Genomic DNA, 9,804 nt, shown 5'->3' with positions numbered 1-9,804 from the left:
ATCAAAAGATAGCGGCTGGAACATTTTGCAGTCGAAGGTTGACACAATCAGCGGTGATGAAGAACAAATCTGCATTATCATCTGCACAATGAGTCATATCTGTGATTGCTTCACGTTGCTGCTCTGTGTGCCCTTATCTCAAGATAGCAGCAGCAACGTCTGTGTAATTAGGAACCACCCTAAGGAAATAAAAAGAGAGGGATCGGCAGAGTGTGCTCAGAGCGGTAGGAGATTGTTACTGCGAACAATTCTGTCCATTCTCCTCACGAGTAAAAGAACCATCTCTTGTCTTCCTTCCTTGTTTATTGTTTATTAAATGTTCTAGGTTGTTTGAGCCTGACAAAACCTATTCCTGGACTTCTGCTTAAATATTTGTGTTCATGTGCATCTGCAGTGATGCGGCCTTTGTATCGATCCATTGTGGTAAAGAAGGAGCTAAGCCGAAAGGCGAAGCTCTCGATTTACCAGTCGATCTACGTTCCTACCCTCACCTATGGACGGACACGAGCTGTGGGTCGTGACCGAAAGAATGAGATCCTGGATACAAGCGGCCGAAATGAGTTTCCTCCGCAGGGTGTCCGGGCTCTCCCTTAGAGATAGGGTGAGAAGCTCGGTCATCCGGGAGGATCTCAGAGTTAGAGCCGTTGCTCCTTCACATCGAGAGGAGCCATTATATATATATATATATATATATATATATATATATATATATAATTTTTATTATTTTTTTTTAATTATTTTTACTTTTTAAAATGTATTTTTATTTTTTGGTGTATGGCAACAACATGTACCAGAAATTAAATGACAGATTCAAATATTTAATACCCCATTCTGGAGTAGACAAAATGTGAAATTAAAAGTCATTAAACAAGTGTTTGTTTTTTATTTTCTTTAATGAGTCAATGACAGTGAGATTTAGCTATTGTTTTTTTTGGTTTGTTTTTTGGTCAAGGTGTGCACTTAGCATTGCAAACTTTCATCCAAATAGTTTATTTCAACCTTTGTGTATTAAGGCCAGTTGCAGCACTTGCAGGAGTCCCAGTAGATGAGACCGGGCTGGCAGCGGTGCAGGTAGGTGTTTCCCCTGAAGCACTGGAAGTAGGTGTTGCTGTCAGTTGGGTTCTCGTACAGGCCATCGGGGCGGCCACGACAGAAATCGGCGATGGGGTCCCTGGTAGTGGTCGGAGCCGGGGTGGTGGTAGGCTTAGGGGGAAAGCCTGCAGAGTCAGACATGTAAATTGCTTTGTAAATAACTCACATTCACGGAAACTGTCTCTGCGAGTAGACAACTTCACTGTTGTCACATTTCATGGAACAGTAAACTGATATGGAAGCCATTACAGTAAGCAAGCCAAGGGACGATATTCACCCATTGACATCCTCAAGTGGTTGATGAGAGGATAGGAGCCGGCTGAACAGAAGGATCCAGCAAAGTCATCCATGTCAAGAGTCCAAACATGAGCACCTCCCAGGTTCATGCCTGTCATCCACTCAACCTAAAATAGGATTAAGGTCAAAATAACTGTTAGAGAGCTAAAAGCACTAAACTAAATAAAATGTTAATCCAATGAATACCTTTCTGGCCTACTGACTGACATGAATATTCAAACAAAGATAGTGTAATAAAAACTCTGATATGCTTGGGACAGGCGGCACGACTGGTTAGCGCATCTGCCTCACAGTTCTGCATGTGTGGAGTTTGCATGTTCTCCCCGTGCCTGCGTGGGTTTTCTCCGGTACTGCGGTTTCCTCCCACATCCCCAAAACATGCATGGTAGGTTAATTTAAGACTCTAAATTGCCCCTAGGTGTGAATGTGAGTGCGAATGGTTGTTTGTTTATATGTGCCCTGCGATTGGCTGGCAACTGGTTCAGAGTGTACCCTGCCTCCTGCCCGATGATAGCTGGGATAGGCTCCAGCACATCCTTGTGAGGATAAGCAGTACAGAAAATGGATGAATGATTGGGACAAAAATCACTTCCTTGTGTTTTGGGACATAACCAGACATGCAGGCAGAAGCAGCTCCTATAATTATAGCTCCTCTCATTAAGACATATGAAGAAGTATGCCAATTGCATTATGGGATTTGAGGCAAATGTGCAAACCATCTTTGTCGTGACCCTCAGCATAAAAGCCAGCACAGAAAATGGATAGATGCAAATAATGGTGCTTGGTACCTTGAATGAAAAGCTGTGTTGGTCATCATAGCCTACCCAAGAACTGCCAGAGGTGGCATATGGAACTTTCTGTTGATCAATCCATTCAACAGAAGCACTGGAGATGTAGTCACAAACCTACACAGAAGAAATGGAAACAATCCAAGATCAGCTCCTTGTCCAATACATTGTCCTCCATCCTTACCTTCACGTATCCAGTTTTGGACCAGCACATTTGAGAAGTTCAGTTGATATTTTATTATTAACAACAGTAAATGACAGGCTATCAAAGCTAGATTTTTCTTTTTAAAAAATTCAAATTTTGGGAACTAAAATATAATACCTCATAGAAAGACCAGAAACCAGCAGTGCGAGTATATGGCCCGGCGTCAGCTGGTCCATTTGATGGTGCTCCCAGGCCAGTAGCACCAGTGCTTAGGTGATAGGTTCTTCCGTATGTAGGGAAACCCAGGAGCAGCTTCTCTGCTGGTGCTCCCATATCCAACCAATAGGAGACAGAAGAGTTCTAGAATTTTCAAATTTTCAAATTGATTTTCATTTTGAGTTATGTCAACATAAAAAAATCATCATATTTAACAGTTTTTGATTGATCCAAACTATTCACTCAAAGAGACAAAGAGAATATAAAGAGAATTATTCTTTTAATTATGCTATAATTACAATATAATGTAACTACAGTATTTAACACACGCACACACACACATATATATCATCTATATATATATATATATATATATATATATATATATATATAAGAAGGCGGCACGGTGACCGACTGGTTATAGCGTCTGCCTCACAGTTCTGAGGACCGGGGTTTAATCCCCAGGCCCGCCTGTGTGAAGTTTGCATGTTCTCCCCATGCCTGTGCGTTTAGCCTTTGTTTCCGGCCGACACCATCTTGACTTAATTCATATTACTGCCCATAGTCTCTGCACATGAACACATCATAGCTTCACGGAAATCTCCGTGAAGTTTGTTTAAAAAAAAAATATTTTGCCGCTGTAGGAAGCTTGCATTTAGCCTAGCTACAATGAGCTGTACGGATAACATGGAAGCGCCAGAACAGAAGCCGAATAGGAGCATCACTAGAGGGATCGACCGCGGTAGATTGAATGGGAGAAAGCTTCTTTTCATTGTGAATCTAATACTCCTAGGCCAGTACATTTTCAACATTATGTTGATTGAGTTGCCGTTTAGAGTGAGGAGGTGAACCAAGAGTGCTAAACTACATGAGCTGGGTGGTGGGGACGAGTTGTGGTGTGTTTCTTACAATATTATGATGAACGTGTGTTCCTGAGTCCATAGAACCTGGGTAGAGAGGGCTGTTGTGTCCGGTAGCTGCCTCCCAGTGTCCATGGAAGTCATAGGTCAAGAGGTTGACGAAGTCTAAATATCTGTTGGTTTTCAAAGTTTTATCTTTCAGTACACACCAAAACGTTTCCACTTCATATTCTTTGAAAATTACACGTCTCAATTTCTGTACTTTCCTTATTCCCATTAATGTTTCATCATAACCCATCAGTGTACCATATCTGATATTCCTTGGTTTAGTATCATTTGAAATGTCTCCCTGGATCTAATTAATACTTATGTTGGTTAGCAGCTTTATACAGTAGAGTGAGTTGAGTGAGTTCTGACTTACGGTGCAATCAGGTTGACCTCATAAGCTCTTTCGATGGTGGCGCGGATTGAGGCGACATTGGCTGACAGCAGTAGCTGAGTCTTTCTGGAGTCCCTCGCATCATTCTCAAAAGCTGCAACCAGCTCCTAGTGACAGAACCAGCAGAACAATTCAAATCATCATTTGTGGGTCTCTCTGTTTTTTTTTTAATCATTTTTATCATTAATTATTTTTGCGGACATTGCGGCGTCCACCTGGAGGGGGGGGCATCCAATGGGCATGGCTTGCACACCCACCACTTCCCCCCGGCGACAGACTTATGGCGGTCCACAATCGTATCGCAAAGGTCCGGCCTCACCACGCCCAACAAACATTTGCTCCTCGATCGCAAAGAGCTTCGTGTGTGGGAAAAACTGACTAATCCCGAGCCATGACTCAGGGAGTTGTGACATGGAACAGAATGTAGCCAATCAAAGCGCCATGACTGATGAACAAGGCAGGCCATACATAAAAGCAAATGTCTTACCCGATGTTGTTTTTTTGTATAACAGCAAGAAATATTTTCCAAAGCAAGTCTTTTTTGACGGCATCACCATTCTACAACATGCCTGTCTGCGGTCCCTTTGGAAACACTTGAGAAACAAAGACGCCACATATCGGAAGTGTTTGTTCTTCGTTTTTGTTAGATCGTGTGCGATGATGCGAGATTTCTCCCTTTGAGGAATTGTTTCTAGATCGGTGGAGGAACAGAATTTTTATGTTTTATGTTTACTGTGTTGAGATTATCAGAGGACACCACACACAGTATGACCAAAACTGTGAAATGCTTGATTTATTTATTTTTTAATCTTCATGTGTGGGGTCTGTCAGATAAACAATCTTTTAAGATTTGAGAAATTATTAAATGTGTACCAGACCTAAACATATGAATACATTTGCACATTTAACATTGATTAGACCATAAGATGATATTTTTGGTGCAGGTTTTATAAGACATTTTGCAATGGATTGGAAACTATATTTGCATACAACAATTTATTTAGCACAAGGACTTTGTACTTGAGTAAATTGCTAACTCATATTTCTTTAGCTTTCAGAAAGTTAAGAGTAATGCTAACCTTAACCAGCAAAGTGAACCTCTCCCTGTCCTGCTGTGGGCTGCCGTTGTGTGCCGGATATTCCCAAGCCAAATTCAGACCATCAAAGTTATGTGTTCGCAGGAAGTCGATGGCTGACTTTATGAAGGCAACGCGACTCTCTGGCCTGGCAACCATGGCGATGAATCTGGTGGCACCAAGAAAGAGAATGTATGACAAGAACAGGAACATTTATTGTGTTTTAAAGGAAATCATGGATTTTGGGAATGCTACTTACGGGCTCATTCCATTGACTGTGCCTCCAACTGACAGCAGAGTCTTTAGTGCTGGATTACTAAGAGACGATAATTGACAATATTAATTTTTGAAGTATTTCAATGAGTGGCCTATTTAGGGTTAATGCTGCTAATATAAAAATAACAATACTTGGTAATAATAATAATTATAATAATTTGTGTTACAATTATTATCATTATAACTATTATTATTATGCTTTTATATTATTTACATTAACATCCTGTGCACATCATCAGCTCACTGATTATACCCTATTTTACTGTAAGTCTTCATGATTTATGATGATACAGCCGCTATTGAAATCATATGTATACAGGTTTAGCTAAAAGCCATGAGGAAACCACAATACTGTATCTCACATGTTTTTGAGGTTGTTGAGTCTGGCGTACTGGTGCTCATCATTCCACTCAATGGTGCCGATTTGGTTGAAGCTGTTGATGGAGGCAAGCGTGTAGATAACATGCGTGCACAGGAAGGGGTCAATGTTGTCTGGGGTGAACTTGGCATGGCCAGGCCTATATTGGGCCCAGTTGGTCATGTGACACACCAATTTACTGGAAGAAGCTGACAGAAGAGAGAACAGAGATGTTGTCATTGCATTTGTTCCCAGAGAACTGGTTCCATAAATTGTTCGTCAGAGGTTTTCCTCTTCCAAAAATATACTTTTTGACATAAAATAATGAACTATACTAAAATCGAAATGCAAATGAGTGGCTGACACTGGCATACAGCCATACACTTATCATACATTGACTTTTAAACAAATATAATTTCATCATAGCATAGTCATGCTATGATGAAATTATATATCAGTCGATCATAAAACAAGTGCAGTTTTGCTTTGTTTATTAGCCAATCTGCCTTACTGTGGCAGCTGTGACGAGAAAGCCGGGGAAATGTAAAGCAAATCACAACTAAGATCCATGGCTTGTTTATGAATATATTGTCCAAATGGGAGGAATTGTATTTTTGTAGCGCATAACGGGAATTCTCTTTTTGGAATGCTATATTTACCACTTACTTGTAAAACAAAGCTTAAGTCATGATGTTATTGATAATATGTGTGTCCTACACATATAAAACACATACTGTATGTGATTGGACATACACCCCAACGAGAATGTTAGTCTACTGTATGTTCACAATCTAATGAGGTACAAAAAAAGCAAATCAAAGATGAAAACAAATATTGTCGATGAATTCAGTAATGCTCACTTCTGATTGACATTGTCAGAGAGGTATTAATATGTATATTATTGTGGTTGTGGTTTACAGTTGTGTAGTTGAGTGATTTAACCAAAACATTATAAATAACTAGATTAGTGATTCTCAGTGTCGTACTAGTACCACAAGCACCACAGGCACCCCTCTAGAGGTACACGAAGGAATCACTGTATGAAATGTTCAAACTGTGCAAAAGGTTATAGTGACTTAAACATATTTTTCATCCAGTACTGCACATTTGTTAAGGACAGTTAAGTTGTATTTAACTTCATTTGAGTCATTCATTATTTAGGTAGTATTTCCCCCCCTATATTAAAGTACAGTATTTATGGCCCTCATTCACTAACCGTGCATACGCACATATTTATGCTTGGATCATGCGTACACACATTTGATTTACAAATCTGTGATTCATCAATATGATCGTACTTGTTTTTGTTCGTACACTGCAAACAAATTTAGAACCTCCTCAGACCATGCGTATGCACAAATAATGCAGGATCAGCTTTCAAAAACATTTAAAACACACATTTTTTACCCAAGATGCACAACGTATTGGAACTACAGTAATTTATCAAAACAAGGACAGGAGACTTCTTATCACTTTTTCCTTCGTTCCGTTCAAGTGCTTGCACAGTATGTGCATTAATATGTGTGTCCTCGCTGCAGCTATCTTCGTGCAGTCCGACGTTGTCTCTCACTGAGCAGGAAATGTGATCATTTCCTAGTTTTTCCAAGGCTTCATTATCCTTTCTAATCCCTACGATAATCTGATTTATATATTTTTCTGTGATTCTGCATGCACAAATGTGATGTAAATTGATCTATTCACACACACACACACACACACTGCTGCTGGCATGGTTGAATTGTGACATACTCTGGTCGGGATGTATGGCTCATATATTTTCTTTCACTTCCAACACTAATTAATTTTATAAACTACAAATGCCTCTTTGCTGTGCTATATATATTTCTTACTATATATTTTAACAATGTATGCAATGTCACACTTCCACAACTGTCTGTGGAAGTGTGAGAGATGTGTGGCGATGCCATCGATGAAGTAATTGCACGTTTAGAATGAATAGGACAAGTAGGATTTATGCAGATCCGTATTCCATTAGTGTACATCGGAAAAATAATTTTGTTTAGCCTACGCCCAGTGATTCTGGGGAGTCAAATTATTCCCATCCCTGTCACTTATTGATTATCACTAAACAGAATACTAACCTTATTCAAGGTGTAAACAAAATGACAGCACTACACATACGCAAGTAAAACACATTCAGGTACTAATACTACAGGGAACAACAATGCATAGGGCACCATTCAAGCTGGAGTACCACTGATATGAGTATAATAGTGAGGATAAAAGTGCACCAACTAGAGCATACTGTATGCCCATTCTACCATACACAACAGGTTTAAGCATGAACCTAACCTATAACACTTTTATAGTTAAATGTTTTGTAATTTTACCTTAACATAGCACTTAAGTAAAAAAATAAATTAGACTTTTAAGTTGTAAATGTACAGTTTACAACTTACCTATTGGGGCACTGTGTGTAAGTGTGAAAAGTGCAACACAAATGCCATCCATCCAACTCTCTTCTATACCGTTTATCCTCACTTGGGTCACGGATGTGCTGAAGTCTATCCCAACTGACTTCAGGCGAGAGGCGGGGTACACCACGGACTGGCCGCCAGGCAATCGCAGGCTACAAATTAAACTTTCCTAATGTATTTTATTTATATCAGCAATTCTTTTAAAAATACAGCTCTCGTTTTGGTTCTGATTACATTGTGAAGATGGATGTAAGTGTACAGTGAAGACCCCACTGACAAGGTAAAATATTAGCCAATCATGCAAATTACTTACCTATGTGCAGAGCTAGGAGAACACCCAGGGCTACATAAAGAAAGGAAACAGGAAGGATTAATATGTGAAGAGCATGCTCAGCTGATGGGAGCAGAGCGCAGTTTATTTATACAGTATTTCAAAAAGATGCTCCCGAAAACAAATGTGAAAAATGATCCACAATTAATTTCATAAAAGCAGTAATTATTAACAAAAACAAAAAGGACTATGGCAATGTTTGATAATATTAAAATAATGGAATTTATATTCACATTTTAATAAATTAAAATATCAACCTTATTTTTGTCCATTATGCATGTAGGGTTAAAATATACCCATAATAATTTGTTTATGTCCTGATATTTTGAGATGCTATTTGAATATACATCTTTAGCAGATATATAAAAAAAAAAAGTCCTTACCTGTAAGAAGTTTCACCATTGTGTTGTTTGTTAAGCCAATGTGGTGGACCTATGTAACTAATTGAGAGAAAGATTTGTAAATGAAAATGAGGGGAAAATACTTCTCTAAAGAAAAAACTGCTGCGGAGATTGTGTTAATTTTTCAGGTTAAGATTTAACATTTACAGTACATTTTTTGTCACGGAAAGCTGGAGCATAACCAAAACAATACTTTTCATTGACAGATGTCCTTTTGGCCTTAGGGAGTTAGCAACTTAATATTGATGATTCATGACCATCAAGATATGATGATGATATCCTTACCTTCCCCAAGAGGATCCAAAGAACCAGTGAAGAGTTTGGCCAGTTGGGTCAAATTTATATTTTGCTTCTTAATGACTATTGATGGTAGCAAAGTGCAAATGATAAAGACGAGTGGGCGTCTTTTTGATCGAATATCAGCTCACAGTGAGTTAAGGTCACATAAAGCCATTATCAGTCATCATAATTGTTAGGAGGAAGTGGGTAGAGTAGTTCACAATAGAGACATTGTCTTTGTACATATGGCTTACGTCAATCTCATGAATAGCTGATACAAACCACATTCCAAGGAAGTTGGGACATTGTGTTAAAACGTAAAATCAGAATACAATGATTTGCAAATCATGTTCAACCTATATTTAATTGAATACACTACAAAGGTGTGGTTGAATTGTGACATACTCTGATCGGGATGTATGGCTCGTATATTTTATTTCGCTTCCACAAATAATTTAATTTAATTCTGTTAACCATCCTCATCTTATTATTTAATTTCCTCAGACCAGAGTTCACTTTGTATGTGGAGCCCCCTTCTGGTATCCCCGAGTAAGAAATAAAGTTGCCTGGTGTGGTAAGAGAGACACGTTTAAAAAAAATAACTACAGACACACCACTGAATCTCATTTACACATCCAATCACTCCCCCAGCCCCTCGGTTCATTCTTATCAGATTCTCATCTTGAAGGGAAATACACACGTTTTCAAATGGTTAATTATCCAATCAAATACTGATATTTAATTGATTAAACTTCATTTTCAAATGCAGAAGAAAAAAACAACAAAAAAAAGACAAATGTACAATATA

The 9,804-nt window shown here is 38.8% G+C and overlaps 1 protein-coding gene across 1 annotated transcript; it reads right to left on the bottom strand.

The window, feature by feature from the left end:
- Positions 1-904: 904 nt before the first annotated feature.
- Positions 905-9,086, bottom strand: chia.1 (chitinase, acidic.1). The gene is made up of 12 exons (XM_061687565.1): positions 9,003-9,086; positions 8,700-8,756; positions 8,299-8,328; positions 5,552-5,756; positions 5,173-5,229; positions 4,917-5,082; positions 3,820-3,944; positions 3,448-3,571; positions 2,500-2,682; positions 2,178-2,294; positions 1,370-1,496; positions 905-1,217 (listed from the first exon to the last, which is right to left on the bottom strand). The coding sequence occupies exons 2-12, from the start codon at positions 8,716-8,718 to the stop codon at positions 1,009-1,011; spliced, it is 1,362 nt and encodes a 453-aa protein (XP_061543549.1). The 5' UTR covers positions 8,719-8,756; positions 9,003-9,086; the 3' UTR covers positions 905-1,008.
- Positions 9,087-9,804: the final 718 nt, after the last annotated feature.

Source organism: Phycodurus eques, chromosome 10 (assembly GCF_024500275.1).
Source record: "Phycodurus eques isolate BA_2022a chromosome 10, UOR_Pequ_1.1, whole genome shotgun sequence".
Classification (NCBI taxonomy): domain Eukaryota; kingdom Metazoa; phylum Chordata; class Actinopteri; order Syngnathiformes; family Syngnathidae; genus Phycodurus; species Phycodurus eques.
Note: the sequence above shows the minus strand (reverse complement) of the source record. Positions and strands in the feature narration are given on the sequence as shown.

Bases quoted from the DNA above. Each gene is read 5' to 3' on its own strand.
- chia.1 (XM_061687565.1), bottom strand. The intron at 3,945-4,916 runs GTTAGCATTACT...TTCTGTCACTAG, and splicing joins GGTTCACTTTGCTGGTTAAG to GAGCTGGTTGCAGCTTTTGA. The intron at 3,572-3,819 runs GTAAGTCAGAAC...GAAAACCAACAG, and splicing joins GAGGTCAACCTGATTGCACC to ATATTTAGACTTCGTCAACC.